Source organism: Drosophila gunungcola, chromosome 3R (assembly GCF_025200985.1).
Source record: "Drosophila gunungcola strain Sukarami chromosome 3R, Dgunungcola_SK_2, whole genome shotgun sequence".
NCBI lineage: Eukaryota > Metazoa > Arthropoda > Insecta > Diptera > Drosophilidae > Drosophila > Drosophila gunungcola.
Window position 1 is genome coordinate 20776453 of NC_069139.1, and position 19432 is coordinate 20795884.

At 45.9% G+C, this 19432-nt stretch overlaps 5 protein-coding genes across 5 annotated transcripts; 3 read left to right on the top strand and 2 right to left on the bottom strand.

Annotated features, from left to right (window-relative positions):
• Nucleotides 1–116: 116 nt before the first annotated feature.
• On the bottom strand, nucleotides 117–3044 carry LOC128256797 (BTB/POZ domain-containing protein KCTD3). The gene is made up of 2 exons (XM_052987466.1): nucleotides 2710–3044; nucleotides 117–2618 (listed from the first exon to the last, which is right to left on the bottom strand). Exons 1-2 carry the CDS (start codon nucleotides 2769–2771, stop codon nucleotides 485–487), a joined length of 2196 nt encoding a protein of 731 aa, XP_052843426.1. The 5' UTR covers nucleotides 2772–3044; the 3' UTR covers nucleotides 117–484.
• A 535-nt stretch (nucleotides 3045–3579) lies between these two features.
• Nucleotides 3580–5764, top strand: LOC128261645 (L-asparaginase 1). Its single transcript, XM_052995470.1, has 3 exons — nucleotides 3580–3807; nucleotides 3866–4089; nucleotides 4217–5764. The coding sequence occupies exons 1-3, from the start codon at nucleotides 3711–3713 to the stop codon at nucleotides 5711–5713; spliced, it is 1818 nt and encodes a 605-aa protein (XP_052851430.1). The 5' UTR covers nucleotides 3580–3710; the 3' UTR covers nucleotides 5714–5764.
• Nucleotides 5765–7008: 1244 nt separating this feature from the next.
• LOC128261556 (F-box only protein 11) lies at nucleotides 7009–11743 on the bottom strand. The gene is made up of 4 exons (XM_052995354.1): nucleotides 9041–11743; nucleotides 8621–8801; nucleotides 7487–8561; nucleotides 7009–7291 (listed from the first exon to the last, which is right to left on the bottom strand). The coding sequence occupies exons 1-4, from the start codon at nucleotides 11180–11182 to the stop codon at nucleotides 7162–7164; spliced, it is 3528 nt and encodes a 1175-aa protein (XP_052851314.1). The 5' UTR covers nucleotides 11183–11743; the 3' UTR covers nucleotides 7009–7161.
• A 3860-nt stretch (nucleotides 11744–15603) lies between these two features.
• On the top strand, nucleotides 15604–17270 carry LOC128259622 (elongation of very long chain fatty acids protein F). Its single transcript, XM_052992191.1, has 2 exons — nucleotides 15604–15873; nucleotides 16677–17270. The coding sequence occupies exons 1-2, from the start codon at nucleotides 15649–15651 to the stop codon at nucleotides 17232–17234; spliced, it is 783 nt and encodes a 260-aa protein (XP_052848151.1). The 5' UTR covers nucleotides 15604–15648; the 3' UTR covers nucleotides 17235–17270.
• A 241-nt stretch (nucleotides 17271–17511) lies between these two features.
• On the top strand, nucleotides 17512–18744 carry LOC128259506 (elongation of very long chain fatty acids protein F). Its single transcript, XM_052991947.1, has 2 exons — nucleotides 17512–17997; nucleotides 18062–18744. Exons 1-2 carry the CDS (start codon nucleotides 17797–17799, stop codon nucleotides 18632–18634), a joined length of 774 nt encoding a protein of 257 aa, XP_052847907.1. The 5' UTR covers nucleotides 17512–17796; the 3' UTR covers nucleotides 18635–18744.
• The last annotated feature ends 688 nt before the right edge of the window (nucleotides 18745–19432 follow it).

The window sequence follows — 19432 nt, forward strand, 5'->3', positions numbered from 1 at the left end:
TTGTTCTGAGCAACCAATCTTATCCGCTGCTTAGACCAGCATTGATAAGGCTCCGAATCCGTCCCAATGAAGCACCCTTTAAGAGACGTGCTAATTATAGATCGGTTGCAAAAGTCTTATACTCTGGTTTACATTGTTTTAACTAATTTTCATAACTTTAACTAGAACATAGGCGTTTTAAAAAATACTAACTGTACGATCCACAAGTTCGGGACACAAAGAAAGGGTAACGGGTATACACATTGCACTTGCAACCACATCGAGCACATATTATGGAGATTATCTGATTGGGTAAATGCCTGCTGGCAGTCCATCACGGCCCAGTGGCTGGGCCGCGGGTGATCCGCGTCACCCAGACATAGACAAGGGCGCACACCACGAACTGCAGGAATATAAATTGGTAATCGATGATCAAGCTACACCTGGGTAATGTGAACGATGAAACGCGCCCGACAAGCGCCGACCAAGCAGCCGCTTCCACGTCTCATTCGTTGTTGTCGTCAGCCATCGGGATGCCAGCCGGCGCCACTGCCGCCGGAAGTGGAGCTTGCACCAGGGCGGGGGGCTGCACCTGGGCAGCCAGCGCCGGTTCCCGGTTAAGCAGGGCTATGTTGCTGGCTTTCATGCGGGCTATGGAGGAGGAGGCCATTCCAGAACCGTTGCCCATAGCTGATAGACACGGTGACATACAAGGTGTTGAGCATGATGAATTGCTGATTTCACACTGGTCAAGTAGGCGGAGAAGCTCATTGGTGTCGGGTCCGCCGTTGGTTTTCTGCTGTGGCTCATCCTTGGAGAGCAGCGCCAGTGCGGTGGTTAGGTCCCACATTTGAATGGCGCCGTTGCAGTGACCGGTGAGTATGAACCGGGATCCCATGCGCGACGATACCTCGCACTCGTGCACACAGAAGGCCGAAACTGTCGAGCTGTCCACGGAGCGGATTACGCAGACGCGATCCCCGTTAGAAGCCAAGCGTACGTACAGCTGATCCGTCTCGGGCACCACCTTCTGCACGAAGATCATGTCGTCATAGTCGCCGTAGGGCCCGAAATCGTTGCCAGCCGCATAGCTGTAGCTGGTGTCGGTGGCCTCCAGCGAGACGATCTTAAAGGAGGCCTCGGGTGTGGAGCCCGGCTGTGTGGAGAGCATGCCACGGAAGCGGGTCAGACTCCAGGTTCGCACGTGGTGGTATTCGCTGCACACGGAGACGAGGTACTTCTCCGACAGCATTACCTTGGTTACGGGGCTCTGGTGGACAAAGAATGTTTCGAAGAGATGTGGCCCATGGCCAGCCGTCTCTGGATGCTGGACGATGATCCGCACCGCTCCGGACTTGGTGCCGTAGGCAATCTCGATCCAATTGCCACTGATGCTCGAGGTTTTCGGGGTAAGGTACACCGAGATGGCCGTAATGGGGTCCAGTGCTACGTCTTTGTAGAGCTCAGTGACCAGCAAATCGTTGTCCTTCATCCGAAGCGGGAACTTCTGCATGTCTATGTAGTAGATGGAGCCGTTATTGCAGCCCAGCAGCAGGAAGGAGCCGGCCGAGTCGAAGGAGAGCACAGGCACCAGGTCCTGGATCTGCCAGTGCTGGGTCATGGCGTGCCACACGCCGATCTTGCCGGAGGAAGACAGGGCCACCAGCTGGCTGCCGATGAAGAACAAATACTCCACGCGCACGTTTAGGTTGAAGGTGCCCACGTCGGTCTTTTGCCCGCCATCCTGGATGCTCCACAGCCTGATCTGACTGCCGTACGAGATGGCTACCATCTTGCTGGGCACTGGCTCCGCCGTGGATGTGTTCACCTTCGAGTTGATGGCGATCCTCTCGATAGTGGCGTCGATGTGAGGCGAGGTGAACACCTGCTGCCAGCCGTTGGAGTCCTTGACGCGATAGCAAGCCACGAAGTGGGCGTAGGCCACTGCTATCCAGTTTTGGTGCGCTTTGATAATCTGCACCCGCATGGGGTCCACCCAGTTGGAGTTTTGCGTGGGACTGAACACCAGGCCCACCTCGTTTCGAAAGGCCTTGTTCAGATCCGCCGAGGAATTGCGCGAGTGTCGCATGAAGTCCATGGAGGGGTTCCGAGAGTGCAGCATGGGAGCTGGCGGATTGGGCCCGCTGCCACTGCTGCCCGTGCGACCCAGGCGCAGATCCCACGAAGAGTTGCGCGAGTGTGAGGAACGGGAGGGCTCTGGGACGCGCACCATGGAGCCGGGGCGAGCAGCCACTGCACTCGACGATGTGGAGGGCACCGACTCGTCCACTGCGGCGGGTGGAACGGTTTCGTTAGAGGGCATTGGCGGCGCCGCCAGAAAACCGTAGAAGAGCACATCGCCGCAGGACGAGTGGTTCAGGTCCTCGCAGAGCGCCAGGCGCTTGGTCAGCGGCGTGATGCCGTAGTACTCGGCCTCGTGGCGCAGGGCGCGGATCTCGCAGTTCTTGATGTCGATGTCCTTGGTCCTCAGGTAGTTGAGGATGATGGAGAAGAGCGTCGGATCGCGGTCAATGAAGATGGCGTTGTGCTCGTCCCTCAGGCTCGAGATGCGTCCGCTGAGGAGGGCCGTGAAGAAGGTTTCCGGGATCCACGTAAGCGTTTGCCGCGACGTCGAAAAGCTACGGAAAGTGAGATGGAGATTGCATGCGTCATCAGTGTCATCGCTGGCCAGTCGTTGAGCTGTGATGGCTCTATATGCTTTGTTCTTACCGCTGACCACCCACATTGAGGTTGACCAGGTCGCTGCTGGCCGCGTGCGTGAAGTAGGACATGGCAATCCGATGACCCGCGGGCTGCCGCAGCAGCGTACGGATTGGAGGCTTTTAAATGCGCCGCTGATTGTGTGGCTTCCGTGCTCCCAGCGCTCCAGCCAGCGACTGATACGGCGGACGCAACGCGACGCAGTGGCAGCCGCACCAACGAAGCAGATAACTCGGATTTCAATCTCCAACCCAATTGACGCGCTGTGGGGTGCAATTTATTCGTTTAATGCTCTGCGTTGACTATTTATTTATTTATTATTTGTTGCACTGCACTGTGGCAACTAGGGATGGGCGAATACGTCGTGACTGCTACGAGTCACGATCAGTCACGGTTCACGGGGTATCGTGACATAAAATAAATCTTCAAAAAAATAAACACTCTTTAAGTTTTTGTATGCCAGATCTTTTACAAATAAAAAAGAGTTGCTTATATAACTGATTTTATTTGCATCGCTAAACTTAAGCAGTTTATTTATTTTCGATTATTTCAGAGATTCTTATTAAATTCTATATAAAAATAAATACATGTCTTGTGTTTATTGGTAGATAATATATCTACTTAGCTTAGTTGTGTGAGTGGTCACCAATAATAAGACCATTAAATACAAATGGATTATTTATAATTGTTATATTGAAATTTATATGATACATTATGGCATCTTTATTAGCAACCGTAATTAATAACGTTATTACTGATTTGAGAAAAGTCCATCTTTAATTTTAATTGAAAATCCTTTGCGAAATGGTCACACCAAAATATTTTCCGTAACAACGGTTCATTTTGTTTGGCGGAAAATTTAAAATAATCTCAACGTAATGTTTTGAACGGGAACTCACCGTAGTGCTCATGGATCTTTGTGTCTATCCTAAGGGATAAGGAACTTAGCCTTGAATTAGCTAAATTTGTTTTGGAAAACTTTCAAAATTCAAAAAAGGAGTCCAGCCAATATGCCAACATCGAAATGCGGGTGCACCAAAAAGGAGGCTCGCGTCCATGTCATCTACGTGGGCGGCACCATTGGAATGATGCGCAACGATTCGGGAGGTTTGTGACTCGAATCCTCTATGGTATGTGTATGTACTTATCTCTTCAATTCCATTAGTTCTGCACACTGTGCCCGGGATGTTGGCTGAGCGGCTCCACGAAATTCCCAGCTGCCACGACTTGAAGTACACCAGCAAAGTGTTTGATGAGGGCTATATGGCCCTGCCGGCGGTTTCAGGAGCTCCGTATCGTGTCCTCTACGATCTGGTCGAGTTCTGTCCCCTGCTGGACTCCAGCTGCATGGGCATCTGCGACTGGAAGCGCATGGCCAACGAAGTGGGGGTAAGTGGTGCCTTTAAAAAAATTTCCTTCCCAATCATTTAAAATGTATATGCATTTGAGTGTTAAATTATTACAACAAATTCTGGGAAGAGTGTGGCCTTTCACTAGTTTCCTCCTACTATCCTAGGCCAACTACCAGTCCTATGACGGCTTCGTGATCCTTCACGGAACGGATACCTTGGCCTACTCCGCCTCGGCGCTGGCCTTCATGCTGGAAAATTTGAACAAACCCGTAGTGGTCACCGGTGCCCAGATGCCGATTTTTGAGGCCCGGTCCGATGGACGGGACAACTTCCTGGGCGCATTGCTGATAGCAGGGAACTACAACATACCCGAGGTACTTGTCTTTTTCGGAAACAAGATCCTCCGTGGCTGTCGCTCCACTAAGCTCAACTCGGACTCGTTCCACGCCCTCGATTCGCCAAATTTTGCTCCATTGGGCCGGGCAGGTGTGAACATCGAGATCAACAGCCGCCAGATCTTCCGTCCCTGCAATGTCAAACCATTTTCACTGCACTGCGAGCTGGAGAAGAACGTGGCCCTGCTGCGCATTTACCCGGGAATAAGTGTCAGTGTGGTACAGGCCTTTCTCCGGGATCCCATTAAAGGTGTGATTCTTCAGACCTTCGGGGCCGGCAACTTTCCGGTGAACCGTGAGGAGTTACTGGACGAATTGAGAGAGGCGGTCCACCGCGGCGTCATCGTCGTGAACATCACCCAGTGTTCGGCGGGCATGGTTACGAACACCTACGAGACGGGTCACGCGCTGCTCGAGGTGGGCGTAATCCCCGGCTATGACATGACCCAGGAGGCCGCCTTCGCCAAACTGGCCTACGTGCTGTCTAAGCCGGAATGGGACGTGGCCAACAAGAAGAAGGTGATGCTGCTGAGCCTGCGCGGCGAGCTGACCACCAACAAGGTGGCCAAGATCAACGACATCGACCTGATCGAGGGCGTGGCCCGCACACTGCACATGTCCACGGGGCTGGAGCGTCAGCAGATGTGCTCCACCTTCTATCCCGCTTTGGTGGCAGCTGCCGTCACCGAGGGTGACGTCCATAAGTTGGGCGACCTCAAGCAGTACGGCGCCAATCTGTGCGACACCAACTGCGACGGACGCTCAGCCCTGCACCTGGCCTGTTTCCTTGGTAAGCTGAATTGCGTCTGCTTCCTGATCTCCTCCGGCTGTCCGGTGAATGTGCACGATCGGTTCAGTCGCACGCCGTTGCATGAGGCCATCGACACGGACAACCACGAAGTTATCAAGGCGTTGCTCAAGCACGGAGCGAAGTTGAATGATCAGCCGCTGGTTCAAGCGGAGCTACTGCGTGCCCTCACGGAGCGGGGCAAGATCCAGCGATTGGAGTCCTTCCGGGTGGCTGGGGCCAATCTCACGCTGGCAGATCGAACCGGACGCACTGCCCTGCACTACGCCTGCCAGTTGGGCAATCACGAGGTCGTTGAGTATCTGCTGCCGCACTACAAGAATCCGTACGTCAAGGATGAACTGGGCATGAGTCCCATCGACTACGCCAAGGCAGCCAATCATGCCCACATCCTTACACTGCTACGATTCCGGGAGAGCGAGTTGGCCAAGGAGGATCCTTGTTCCTGTTCGAATTAGAATATACTATTGGACCCAAGTTCCGAATTTTCAAATTAAAGTTGCTTCTATTTTTTTTTTTTGTCAAATTTCAAATATTATTAGCTTATACCTTGTGTATATATAAGTATGTATATTTAGTGGTTTGTCCAAGTCAAGGGCGTCGACATTATTAGCTTGCATAGGTAACACATTAAAATCAATCTCTACATAGTATAGTCGCACGTCAAGGACGTGCTTAAATTTTTGTTAGTAAAACAATACACTCTGATTTTCGTATATTTCGTATAGTTGAATATAGAATATAGTATGCAGTATTTATGTGGTTATTTGATCCGTACAGCGAGTAAGGGCCTACGAAAACGAACCGTTGGGTACAACACGGGCAAACAAATATAAATAAAATGTTAGGCAATAAAAACAAAATACTTAATTCACACGCAGTTATCGGATAATGTCATCTATGCAATAGTTATGTGTTTTGCGTTCACTTAGGCCTAGGCTAAAGACTTAAATTAAAAATGATTTGCATAATTCGAAAACGCGGACCGTAGACAAACTAAATACTAAACTGTTGATCAACTTATACGACTAAAATGACACATGGCTTTTGTTTGTTTCTATTTCTCTTTTACGTTTGAGCTACAAATTTGTTCTACAACATTTAGACATGAAATATTGCTTGGTATTTTACGCTTGGTAAAGGCTTTTGATTTTGTATCTTGTCTGTGTGCTGATTCAGTAGAATTCGCATAGATTCGCATGAATATATATAGTGTGCTGTATTTCGTTAATATGTAGTTATGTTATGTGTTTACTATACTCGTTATTCATAGGTTAGTTTGCTGAAGCATTGGCTGCCGCTAATCTAGTTTGTTGTTAATACTTAGAATTGCTTTCTTCGAATTGTTGTTAGTCAGGGGCCGACTCGCTCGCCTGTGTGTATATCTCTCATTAATATCTATGGCTTACACGTAGTTTTTATGTTAATTGATGTAATTCTAAAATCTCCACTAGTCTACATTACAAAATTGTTTTTCACTGGGTTCGAGAGGACTCAATTGTTCCTTCTTCGTTTACAACATTTCGACGTACAAACAAATGCATGGTATATTAAAGGTGTTCCTCCCCTCAGTGCTTCATTCGTTGTGACATAAATGGGAAAAGTTTTAGTGTTTTATAAGTTTTGCATTGATTTATCCGTTCCATATGCTCAGTTAAAAAGTGAAAACTTTGCGTGTGAGTTCGTGTTAAACTAAATTGCACATTGAGTTAAATTTTGAACGCATGAGTAATTAGTTATTATTTACATACAATTAATTGTATTATAGTGTGTTTTGTTTGTTGGTTTCTTTCGAATATTTACAGCAACACGTGAGATGTGCGAGAGATTTGAGAGCTTGGCCTTAACGACTGACTTAAGATATAGCTAAGAATAGGACCGTGGTCGAGCTGCCGAAATTAGTTCACTAGTTGACCATCAGCGTGTGTGACTCCATAGGCGCCGCCGAGTCGTACAGTGTGTCCGTGTCCTGAGTGGGCTCGCCCTGCAGTTGACACTGGTTGGACAGGGTGCCAGCACCGCAATCGCAAAAGAAGCTGTGGAATAAATTAGGATTTATTAATTCAATTCGCATTTTCGCTGGACTGACATTTAAAAAACTGCCATGATAATGAACAATGAAGATTTAATGTCTGAACACTTTAAAGCAATATAACTGTTGTCAAAAGCAACTTACAAAGCTATAACATGAATGCACCTAGTTATGATAAGTTGATTTGCTTCCTACTCACCGATCGTGTCGTATAAACTCCACGTCATGGCCAGCATGACAATTCTTGATGCAATTGACGCAAATGGCGTTGCGATCGGTTGTGTTGCAGGTCTGGCAGCGGTAGAAGTCGTGCATGGGGAAGGATGTGTAGCTGCTAATTTTGTACAGGCACTGCCCGCTGGAGACGGCCTTCTCCACCTCATCCTCGTTGTTGAAGATGTTGTTGCCTCGCGTTATGGGCTGAACGCCGCTGGCCAAGCACAGCCCGCCGAACTTGTTTTTGAATATCTGGTTGTGCTCCAGGGTGGCCGTGGCATTGTTTGTGATCTCCACGCCCGCCGCCTGGCCATCATAGATGCGATTTCGTCGCAGGATAGGATGCGACTGCGTTGAGATGAGAACTCCGGCCTGTGTGTTGCGAAAAATGTCGTTTTCCTCAAGGATTCCCTTGCCGCCGTTGAAGATGCAGATCCCACCGTCGCGGCCATCGTATATCTTGTTGCGCTTGAGCGTCGGGTTGGAGTCTGTTTTGATCCACACCCCGGCCATGGCGTTGTCGAAGATCTCGTTCTGCTCCAGCAGCCCTAGGCCGCCGTTGTAGACGAGTACTCCGCCGTTCTGGCCGCCCCAGATCTTGTTACCCCGTATCACCGGATTGCTGCCCGTTCGGATCTGCACCCCCGAGTACAGGTGGTTGAATATGTCGTTGTCCTCCAGTTTGCCGTGTCCGTTGTCGTAGAAGTAGACTCCAACCTGTTTGCCCGAATGGATCCGGTTGCGACGCAGAACGGGTGTGCTCCCGGTGGTGATCCACACGCCGGCCAATGTGTTGGAGTACACCTCATTCTCCTCGATCAGCCCCTGACCCTTCTCGTGCACATAGATGCCGCCGTGCTGGCCATGGTGGATCTTGTTGTGCCGCACTATGGGGTCGCTATTAGTACGGATCTGAATCCCGGCCAGCGCATTTCCATAAATGTTGTTGTGCTCGATCAGACCACGACCCTCGCCGAAGATGTACACGCCACCCTGGTGGCCGTTGTAGATCTCGTTCTTGCGAATAGTGGGGTTGCTGTTAGAGGTTATCCAAACACCTTCACGACAAAGAGTGTTGGTTAAAAACAGTTTGATATTGAGACTCTATGCGTCTTACCTGCAAAGTTATTCGAATGAATGCGGTTCTCGATGAACTGACCCAATCCATTCTCATGCACATAGATGCCGCCTGTCTGGCCATGGTGGATCTCGCACTTGACCACCGTGGGATTTGCTCCGGCCTTCACCTCGAAACCAGCTATGCGATTGTTGTGAATGTCATTCTTTTCGAAGTAACCCTTAAAGAGAAAATACAATTATTATTAATATATAAAAGTAATGAACAATTTTAGAATGGCTAACTGCTTTAAAGGGGTATAGTTAATATGCTTCAAAAGAGATCTTTTCAAAGGATTCGAAACATTTAGAGCGTTTCTTTAAAAATATGTTATGCGGTTTAATGTAATTAAAATGTTTACATACTTTATGCAATTTGATTGGGGCTTACAAACTGAACGAGTTCTCCGATTCAACTTACCATGCCGTTTTCGAAAGTAAAGATGCCCACGTCCCGTCCGTGGTGTATGTGGTTCTCCCGCATGATCGGACTGGCGAAGTTCTTTACCCAAATTCCAGCCAACGCGTTTCGGCTGATCTCGTTGTGCTCGTAGGTTCCCTGGGCGTAGTCGGTGACATAGAGGCCCACATTCTCGCAGTCACTGATATCGCAATTGCGGATCACGGGATTGGCATTGACCCCGCCCACACAGACGGCAGCGCCCACCACCGAGGTGGAGCGAATGATGCAGTTGTCCACGGTGGGGGAGCAGTTCTCGCCGATGTCCAGGCAGTAGTGCTTGTGATGCGATACTGTCGAAGTGACTTCCGGCGAAAACTTGAGCGTGAGGTAGCCCACGTAGGCGTACTTGGCCCCCTCAACGAACATCACCGTGGATCCGGCTTCCCGCTCCAGGATTACGGATTCGGCAACGTTGCCAGGTGCAGCTCCAACCAGAGCCACGTCTGAGTCGATGAACAGATACTCGCCCTTGTAGTGGCCAGCATGGAGGAATATCAGCGGTCCTGGGTGCTCGGTGGGCGCCACCTGCTCCTCGTAGATGTTGACCAGTGCATTCACGCTGGCCCCACCTGCTCCGCCTGCGCCCGCCGCTGCACTTGTGTTAGACAGTCCGGCGGAGACCACATTGCCGGCACCTGCAGCGGGCACGAACACTCCCGCTGCGGCCCGCTCTTCGGGGTAATCCAGAGCCGCCTGAATGGTGTTGAAGAAAACAATGCTGCGGCCGGAGCTGCGTCGCTCCTGATAGCCGGGACGTACATGCACGCCGCGGTACAGCTGGTGAAAGCTTTCCTTCCACGGATTGGCATACTCCGACTCCTCGGGTTTTTCGAACACGAACTTGCAGAGCTCCGGGTTGAAGAGCGGCAGGTCGTACTCAAAGACCGACTGGTAGAGGCGCTTCCACAGCTCTGTATCGTTGGCGATGGTGTTGAAGCGCTTGCACACGAGAGCCAGGCGGCAGAGGTCCTGTTCCATCAGATACGAGAATATGGCCAACAGCACCTCGTCGGGCAGTTCGTACTGAAGGTACTGGGCCGCAGTGGGCGCACAGCCTGCTGATCCCGAAGCTGCTGTTCCAGCTCCGGCTGCCTCTCCGGTGGCCCCCGCAGCTGGACCCAACTCACCGCCTTGCGTGTAGAGGCGTCGCGATCTTTTCCGCGCCGGCAGCATGTAGTTATTGTCCTCGATGGCCGCTCCCACGGGCAAAGCCCCACAATGCTGTTGCGGCACTGAGCTGTGGACATTCGGGGGCTGCGCAAGCGTGGCTCCTGTGGTAGGTGCATTGTTCACCGGGAAGGTGGCACTGGTCGAGGGCGCCTGTACGTTGGACGAGGAGCTCGAGGACGAGGCGGACGAGGACGACGAGCTGGAGGAGGAGGACGACGAGGAGCTGGAGGGTGAGGCGCCGGGATTCACCAGCGGCGGCGAGCTGCTCGAGGGTCCCACAAGTATGGCGGCAGCTGTTGCCACGGCGGAGGAAGAGCTGGTGGGCCACTGATCGTGGCTGCTGGCAGAGATCTTGCGGCGCAAGTCGTACGGGCTCTGGTGACTACTGACGGCGGAAGCGGAAGATGCAGCTGCCGCGGCGGCGGACGTCGTGGCCGTACTGGATCCGGCTGTGGCGCAGGTGGACTTTGAGGAGGAGGAGGAGGCTCCTAAAACCGGTGGCGTGGACTGACTGGAACCGGCGCCCGAGCTCTCGGTGGTGTCCATCATTTGCAGGGCATTGTAGAAGCTGCCAGAGAAGCCCGAGGACGCAGCTCCACTGGATCCGCTGGCCCCTTGGCCGCTGTCGAAGTACTCCGCTGAACTGGAGGCACCTGCTGCAACTGCTCCTCCGGCTCCTGCTGCTCCGGTTGTGGATGTGGAAGCCGTGCTGCTGTTCCCGCTGCTGCTGTTGTTGCTGCTGCCGCCACCACTACTGCTGGAACCGGACGCACTTGCTCCTGCTCCGCCACCAGCGGCGGCCACGTTCTGCTGGAGCATGGGATCCATGATGTTGCCCGTGGGCCGGTTGGGCATCGCTATCCGGTTTGCTCCTTTCCGGCGGGAGCGGCGCACGTAGGTGCGCGACGAGGTGAACGAGGCGCTCGGCATTTTCTCCACCTGCCCAGCGATTAGTTTTCCGCGAGTTAATCGGAGCCAAAGACTTTTGCGCTTGAATTTTCACAGTTTTCCAACCCCATATGCACACACACTCACACTGGCGACGACTTTTCTCGCGATCCCTTCAAAGCTATGTACGTTCAGCTTCGGATCGGCTGGATATATCCTGGAAGCCTTTGATTAAATATATACATATATATATATATATATATCCTGTGCCTTTTTCGGGTTTCTATCCTTTGTCTCTTCCTTTGTTTTGTTTTATTTGGTTAGAGGAGCAGCACTAGCGCTCACACTGGCCATCTGCCGTCTCGCTCGCTCATTGTTACTCCGTCTCCGCTTTAATTCCTCTTCGCAGCAGCCACTCTGCTTTCTTTTTGATATTTTCCGGGCAAAAAACACTTTTCACAACGCTAAAACACAAGTTCTAACGCATAGATATTGCACTTAACACAGTTTCACACTATTTTCCCCTAAATTTCAGCAGCGAAACCACCTTTAATCCGATATTTAATTTTAGCGTTCAGTGTGACCGCGGCTCGACTACCAGAATATACCAGGCGGAAAGTGAAAATATACTGCAAGTTTTAAGCTTTAAACTCGGTGAAAAAATATACCAAAATGTAAAAATAAGGTATTTTTTTTCGTTAGGATTTTTAAATCGGCTATCAAACTTTTCCTGTGCGCGAAAATTTTAAAATTTTGAATTAATAGGTAAAAGATTTTTTCCAATGACTAAAAATATGTTTATTTTTAAATTATTTCATCGTATTAAAAAACTTCAAAGTGTCCAAATGAATTTGCAGTGAATTTATATTTTTTGAGCCCGCTATTCAAGCAGTCAACATCCATGCATGGTTTTTATCTGCCACCAATCGACAATTAGGGTCGCACCACGCCCCCTTTTTTCAACGGTTGGGAACAATTTCGTTGTTCACCCGGTTGTCATTGGCATTTTCCATTATGTTTTGACTACTTCATTGAATGCTCAACATTGAACTTCACATCAACATTAAACTTCACAGCTATCCTATCTTTTATGAAAAAAAAACTTGGCTATTTCTGTAACGGACATCTGATGTTATTGTTCTTGTGCCAAGTCTGAAGCATATTTTTCATAATTATAATTTAAGGTCCATTTTCTCGTATTTTTAGTAATCTAAAAGTATTTTGAAAACGGAGAAAATGGGCTTTCATGTAGTTTCCTGGCTAGCTATATTCCATTTCCCAGTGGCAGCTGAACAAACCAAAAACCAGTTTTGTTTGTTGATGACGAATTTTTGGGGGACAAAAGCGCGGAGACAGTTCGGAAATTAGAGAATTAACATAAAAAATACACTAAAGAAATTCAGTAGGTTACTGTACTTGTAACAACATTAAACATTACATTTTTTTAAGAAGTATTGCAAAATTATCGTATTAAAAAGATTTTTAGTAATCAAAGAATCCTTAAACATAGTTAAAAATATGTTTTTATGATGCCTGCTTGTCAAACTGTTTGAATTTTTCAGAACAACTAAAAAGTTATATGAAATGTACAAATGGTACAATAGTATTTAGGGTTATATTTGATAACATAAAATTGATTTCATTCATATTAAGTGTTTTGTGACCAGTTTCTACTTGTTCTTTTATTTGCGAATATAACATTATTTTAATTTATGCGATTAAAATTAATTACAAAATGGCTGCCCCCAAAATTATACCCACTTTGCTCGACTTTGGTGAAAGTTGTTCATAGGTTTTGGCTGCCCATTTAGGCTTCGATGTGTCCTGTCGTAGTTTTCGTTAATTTTTTCCGGTTTCACCCGCTTGAACTAGCTGCTCGGAGCATTGTTTTGGTGTGCGCTTTGTGCTGCTCATTTAGGGGGCATTACGCTGCGCCTTCTTCCTCCGCTTCCGCTTGAAGTGAATGATAATGGCATACGCATCCCTTCGGTCCGAGACCCCTCTGGCACGAGGATGGGGCGGTTTTTGGGAGGCGACCATGGCCATATGTTGTCGGGGGCCTGCTGCCTGATGCCTGCTGCCCGCTACTCCCCGACGGCCCCTTGCCGCTGACCTCAATAATAATTTTGTCTAATTGCTTCGTAATTATGCCGCGCACATGCTTTTCTTGATTCGCCCGTTGTTGGTAATTCACTTGGCCCCCACGGTTACCTTCCTATCTTCGCTGGTGCGTGCTCTCCTTGGTCCTGGCTTCTGGCTCCTGGCTCCTGGCTTCTGGCTCCTTGCTCGAGGATGTGCGGTGGCCTCAAGTGGGTGTACTCCAGTGGGTGGTCCACCGACATGTTATTATTTGTATCTTTTGTTTTGTGCAATTTTTCGTCATTTGCTTCATTTTCTGTCATTAGAGGCATTTAACTTTTTGCTGTTTTGCCTCTTTCCGATTTGCTTTCATTATTCAGGCGTTCGCGACCACTCGCATTTCGCATTCAGGCCGCATGGAAAACTGAGTAAATACATTTTTCTGCGGTCAGGTTGAAGGAGAGGAAAGCGGAAAAATTAAATTACGATTCTTGAAGTATTTAAACATATATTTATACTTAAAACATTTCTAATTAATTTTTACAATTAATTACAATTCTCTATGATTATGCTATAACACCAAGTAGACTTAGGTTAGACTTGGTTATAATAATATTTTTGTAGAATAAATGCAACCTTTTTCGAAAGTCATCCCCTCTTAAAAATTGTAGTGCAGAAACTTCTAAGGAAGTTTTTTTCTCAGCCTACTTTTTTTTTGGATTTAAAAGCCAAGAAGCGTATCAATGTGTGTCAATGGGCTGCTGACTTCAATTCACCTGTATACTTGAAGAGTGCAGAGCTGCAGTCAGGCTCTATTTTCCCCTTGACATGCAGGATATGGCAAGTCATTTAGATGGTATCGCTCGCATTTTTAATGACAACTAATGCGAATGTCCTTTGAGTTGCGCCCACTTTTGGCTCCGCCCTAATCACATTTCGCGGTGGGGGTACGTGCCTCGGTCTTTTGGCACAAGTATGTATGTCTAATGCGCACAACTTTTAATTGAGTTTAAAATTGTATGAAGAAGGGACGAACAGAAGGTCCTGTGGCAATGGAAATCTGCAACCGTAATTACACCCGAGTGCGTGTGTGAGCGAGTGTGTGCTGATGCTCGCAGTTTTTGAAGTGTGTCGGTTTCAATCTCGGTAAATTGCCCATGAAATATTCAATTCACCATAATGAGACGCAATTTTTATATCTCGTAATTTGCCTAACGAAATTTGGCAGGCGTGCGAAAGCCCCACTCACACACATGAAGAGACATCCGAAAGGTTGAACGGCCATTATAAATGGTTGGTTTTATGTCCTTAGCCTTTGTCTGGATAATGTGTGCATTCACATCCCGAATAATCCATTAAAAAATGAGCTGAGAGAAAAAGGCGTCATAATCCGCCTTTTTGTTCAGAGGTCAAGCCTCGCACACAAAGCACAAATAATTCTGTGGCCCTGGAATTGTGACACATTGCCTTACTTTCGATGTAATCCAGTGCCAGTGAATGAAAAATGACTCAATTTGCAACGGCCGACACCTGAGAGCCACACAACCCCTGTAGCTCCATTCCATCCAGACACTTAAGCCACAGCACCCTCATTACTTTCACCTTTGCCAAAGTAATTCCTTGGCCCACAGATAGTTAGTGGAAAATGACTTGGCTTATAAATACAATTTCTTGCAATTTCGCATCGACAAATGGCTTTTGGTTGCATGGCACGTGCATTGCAAAAGGCTGAAAGCAAAATAAAATAAAAAAAAACTTTAGCACGACGGTAAGGAAAAACAAGCGAGAACAAATGGTTCCAATATTCAGACTGCCAGATATCCGCTACAATGATTTATTCCATTGTGAGCCATGTCGAAAGTTGTTTAATTGCAAAATTCACAAGCGTGAATTACGTACGTGCGTATAAAACAATTACAAAATTGGCGAATCGATTATTTTTTGCTACATATTTATGATTTTCTTTAAGTATTTCTTTTACTCAAACTATTTATATCGGTCATGGGGAACTGAAAACATTATGTTATCATTCTAATTTTCACTATAATATATATATAAGCTGGCAACCTCTATTTTAAAAGTGTTGTATAAATTCTTATACAAAACATGATTCTGAGCATACATATTTATTTTCTGAGTTTATTGGGTGAAATAATTTATGGCTTGTTATTCTATTTTTACTATAAATAAATAAATAAAACCTATATGCTCTGAGTACTAAGTAAAGAGTACAAACAAAAACAAAAACAGATACAAACCCTAAATTAGAAGCAATTTATGTAAATGATGTTCTTTTTTATGCTGCTCGAACCCCTCGAATTTCCAATTCAATCGAAGCGCATTTTGTTGAGCATAAAAGACTGAAATCTGATTAGTCGCCATTGAAACATTACCTCGAGTGGGAGCCGGTCGACGAAACTTATAAAAACATGGCCGATTTTTTGAATGGAACCTTGTTAATTTCGGAAGATCCTGTCCAGCTGCCACTCATAGGGAGTCCTTGGCCCTCGCTGACCATTCTTTTCTTCTACCTACTCTTCGTACTGAAGCTGGGAAGAATGTTCATGGAGAACCGAAAGCCGTTTGATCTCCGAGCAGTGATCAAGGTCTACAATATCGTGCAGATCCTTTACAACATTGTGGTTCTTATAAGCGTAAGTACCCTCATTACATACCGATAGGTCTGTTTATACTTTGAGGTATTTCGTGCAAAAATAACAATTATTTTTTCTTTTTTTTGACTAGACAGTTCAAATCTATTCCTAAAACTCAACGATATATTATAATATAAATTTTAAATAAATGTTATTAGAGCAACATAAAAGTTTAGGAAAAAATTGAATTGAGATGCCCATTTAAACTCGGTACTGGACCATCCGAAATCAAAATTGTAACTTTGTGGGAAAAAAATCGGCTAATTTTGTATTTTAAAACTCAAAATATTGAATAATAATAATAATAATAATAATAATAATAATAATAATAATAATAATAATAATAATAATAATAATAATAATAATAATAATAATAATAATAATAATAATAATAATAATATTAATAATAATAATAATAATAATAATAATAATAAAATAATAATAAGAATAATAATAATAATAATAATAATAAAAATAATAATAATAATAATTTTTGACACATACATTGTCATGTTCTGAGAAAATCACCTAAATAAATAATGTAATCGTGGAAACTGGGACAAGAATTGCGAATTGCTTTAGCAAATAAAGCCCAACAAATAACAATTTATCTAAATTACCTTAATTATTAATTAAACTCGTTTCACAAAGATGTCCAATAATTTAAAAAATCTTGCTAAATAATAATAATTATTATGTTCGATGCAGATTTTAGAAAAGAGTTAGCTCTAAAATTATATGCGAAACTAAAAGAAAATGTTTTCTCGAGATGTTGCTTTGTACTTACGATTACATTTTTTCAGGGCCTTCACTTCTTGTTCGTCCTGAAGGCATACGACTTAAGTTGCATCTCCAGACTGCCGCTGGATCACGAGTACAAAAACTGGGAGCGATGGATAACCTACTCGTACTTCTTCAACAAATTCATGGATTTGCTGGAGACGGTCTTTTTTGTGCTGCGAAAGAAGAATCGTCAGGTGTCCTTCCTGCACGTCTTTCACCATCTGGTCATGTCCTTCGGCGGATACATATACATTACGTACAGCGGCTATGGCGGCACCTTGTTCCCGCTCTGCCTCCTGAACGTGGCCGTGCACGTGCTCATGTACTCCTACTACTACCTCTCCTCCGTCAGCAGGGATGTGCAGTCGAGTCGGTGGAAGAAGTACATAACCATTGTCCAGCTGCTCCAGTTCATATTGGTGCTCTCGAACTTCAGCTACACCCTGATGCAGCCCAACTGCAAAGCCTCCCGTCCGGTGATATACTCGGGAATGTTTGTTGCCTCGTCTTTTATGGTGATGTTCGGAAATTTCTACGTCCATACCTACGTACTGCCCGGCAAAAAGAAAGTCCAATGAGTCCGAAAGTCCTTTAATAAACATGCATTCTAAGAACGAGCACCAATTGTTGGGGTACCGTCTTATCCACAGCTAGATGAACACTAGTTGTTAACTTGGGTCATTTGTCAGACTAGTATTCACTCGGAATAACTTAGCATATCTTCGGAGCTTGATACTAAGAAAATTTAAATCGCACCCCGAGCACTGCGTATGAGTATTTCCCACTAATAGAGAGAGTCATTTGTCACAATTTGTTTTCCTATTAGGGCTTTGCTAGTCCTGTAAATGGCGATTAAATTATTAAGAATAAATGGCTTTCGATTATATTGTTCTAAATTTATATATTAAAGCCTAAAACGTTATTTCTGTCAATCCGGTTAGAATATGCTGCGCATGTCGCAGTATTTAAATAATGTATTTTCAATGTTTAGGATTTAATCGAGGCACGCCCTATGTATGAATAATGTGCATTTATGTTTCTAATTCAATCGTGGCACGTTTGCTGTAACATTAGCAAATGGGTTTGAGTTAGTTGTTGTGAAACATAGATCGCGAGTGGAAGTAGACTCGTTGAACCAACATGCTTACCCCGATAGATCCTGTAAAGCTGCCAATCTTTGGCAATCTATGGGTAACCATGGCTACCTTGACGACCTATCTTGTTTTTGTTCTGAAAGTGGGTCCGAAAATCATGGAGAAAAGAAAACCCTTTGATCTGCGTGGCGTGATAAAGGTCTATAACATTGCACAGATCCTGTACAACGGTGTAATATTGGTCTTAGTAAGTGAAAAACTTTTCGAATAGAATGACTTTGGCAGTACAGGATCGAATTGATACTTTTTAGGGAACTCACTTCCTCTTTGTCTTGAGGGCCTACACATTGAGGTGCGTTGTCAATCTGCCGCTGGAGCACGAGCACAAGGATAGGGAGCGCCTGATCTGCATCCTGTACACGTTTAACAAATTCGCGGACCTGCTGGAAACGGTGTTCTTCGTACTGCGCAAGAAGCACAGGCAGATATCCTTTCTGCACGTCTTCCACCACTTTTCCATGGCATTCAGCGGATACCTGCACTATATCTTCATTGGCTATGGGGGCATCGCATTTCCGCTGTGCCTCCTCAACGTGGCGGTGCACGTTGTGATGTACACCTACTATTACCTATCATCGGTCAGCCAGGAAGTGCAGAAGAGTCTCTGGTGGAAGAAGTACATCACCATTGTCCAGCTGGTCCAGTTTGCGATCATCATGCTGCACTGCCTCTTCACCCTGATGCAGCCCAACTGCAATGTCTCGCGGCCGGTGACTTCTGGTATCGCCCTTCTGGCTGCCTCATTTACGGCAATGTTCGGAAACTTCTATTTTCACAACTACATTAGGTCCGGAAAAAGGAAATCAGAACAAGCAGTCCAGTGAGTCCAAAACATAAGAAATAAGTTTCGTCTAAGCAAACCCCCTAAGAAGTAATGAAGTTCATCATCAAACCGGTGAAGACATTTGCTGGTAAAGTTTTCAGATTAATAAAAAGCCCGGAATGTACGTATAGTATGGTAAATCCCTAAAGTGCTTTAAAACTTTTTTCGCATTATTTTACTGGTCGGTCGAATGGTAAATACTCTTACTCTGTCATGTTTATTGTCAGCATTAACTAACTGACAATTCGATTTTTAGGTCTGTGTTCCAAATACATTTATCGATATTTACCTAACAAAAAAAGAATATTTTCAAATGGTAATTAATAATATAATGAAACTAAATTCGCAAAGATGGTGGTTTTCAATGCTTGTATTCCTACCCCTTTAATAGAACCCTAATGACATTTAAGTGACCCCCAAGAAAAAAATCCAACGTTAAAATAGATTTTTTAAATATTAAAGAGATGGCAACGACTATCCTACAGTTTGGTATTCCAAGCTTTTAGCCTCGAATATTTTGTTCCTAAATATTTTTGTTATGTAAAAACTATTTTTATACCAGTCGCACTCTTTCATGCAAAGGGTAAAAATAAAAATAGAGAAAAATCGAAGGCAGGGGTAAAGAGGCGTATTGTGCCTGCTAAGGGAACTACACAAAGCACGTTTAATGTCATTTAAAACGGCAATTACTCTGCACGCGCGGTGGCTCGACCAGCGGCGCACCATCACCAGCCCGTTGGTGACCCCACTCCAAGAGGGAACCCAACTGCCGACCTAGCTACTGCAGCCGACTGTGGCT

What these genes read in the sequence shown, in the direction of transcription:
- LOC128261645 (XM_052995470.1), top strand. Translation starts at nt 3,711, where the DNA reads ATGCCAACATCGAAATGCGGGTGCACCAAAAAGGAGGCTCGCGTCCAT. An exon ending in GATGCGCAACGATTCGGGAG is followed by an intron (nt 3,808 to 3,865) that starts GTTTGTGACTCG and finishes CAATTCCATTAG; the next exon opens with TTCTGCACACTGTGCCCGGG. An exon ending in GCATGGCCAACGAAGTGGGG is followed by an intron (nt 4,090 to 4,216) that starts GTAAGTGGTGCC and finishes CTACTATCCTAG; the next exon opens with GCCAACTACCAGTCCTATGA.
- LOC128256797 (XM_052987466.1), bottom strand. Translation starts at nt 2,771, where the DNA reads ATGTCCTACTTCACGCACGCGGCCAGCAGCGACCTGGTCAACCTCAAT. An exon ending in CTCAATGTGGGTGGTCAGCG is followed by an intron (nt 2,619 to 2,709) that starts GTAAGAACAAAG and finishes CACTTTCCGTAG; the next exon opens with CTTTTCGACGTCGCGGCAAA.
- LOC128259622 (XM_052992191.1), top strand. Translation starts at nt 15,649, where the DNA reads ATGGCCGATTTTTTGAATGGAACCTTGTTAATTTCGGAAGATCCTGTC. An exon ending in ACATTGTGGTTCTTATAAGC is followed by an intron (nt 15,874 to 16,676) that starts GTAAGTACCCTC and finishes ACATTTTTTCAG; the next exon opens with GGCCTTCACTTCTTGTTCGT.
- LOC128259506 (XM_052991947.1), top strand. Translation starts at nt 17,797, where the DNA reads ATGCTTACCCCGATAGATCCTGTAAAGCTGCCAATCTTTGGCAATCTA. An exon ending in ACGGTGTAATATTGGTCTTA is followed by an intron (nt 17,998 to 18,061) that starts GTAAGTGAAAAA and finishes GATACTTTTTAG; the next exon opens with GGAACTCACTTCCTCTTTGT.
- LOC128261556 (XM_052995354.1), bottom strand. Translation starts at nt 11,182, where the DNA reads ATGCCGAGCGCCTCGTTCACCTCGTCGCGCACCTACGTGCGCCGCTCC. An exon ending in TCATTCGAATAACTTTGCAG is followed by an intron (nt 8,562 to 8,620) that starts GTAAGACGCATA and finishes TTTGTCGTGAAG; the next exon opens with GTGTTTGGATAACCTCTAAC. An exon ending in GAGTTTATACGACACGATCG is followed by an intron (nt 7,292 to 7,486) that starts GTGAGTAGGAAG and finishes TTTATTCCACAG; the next exon opens with CTTCTTTTGCGATTGCGGTG.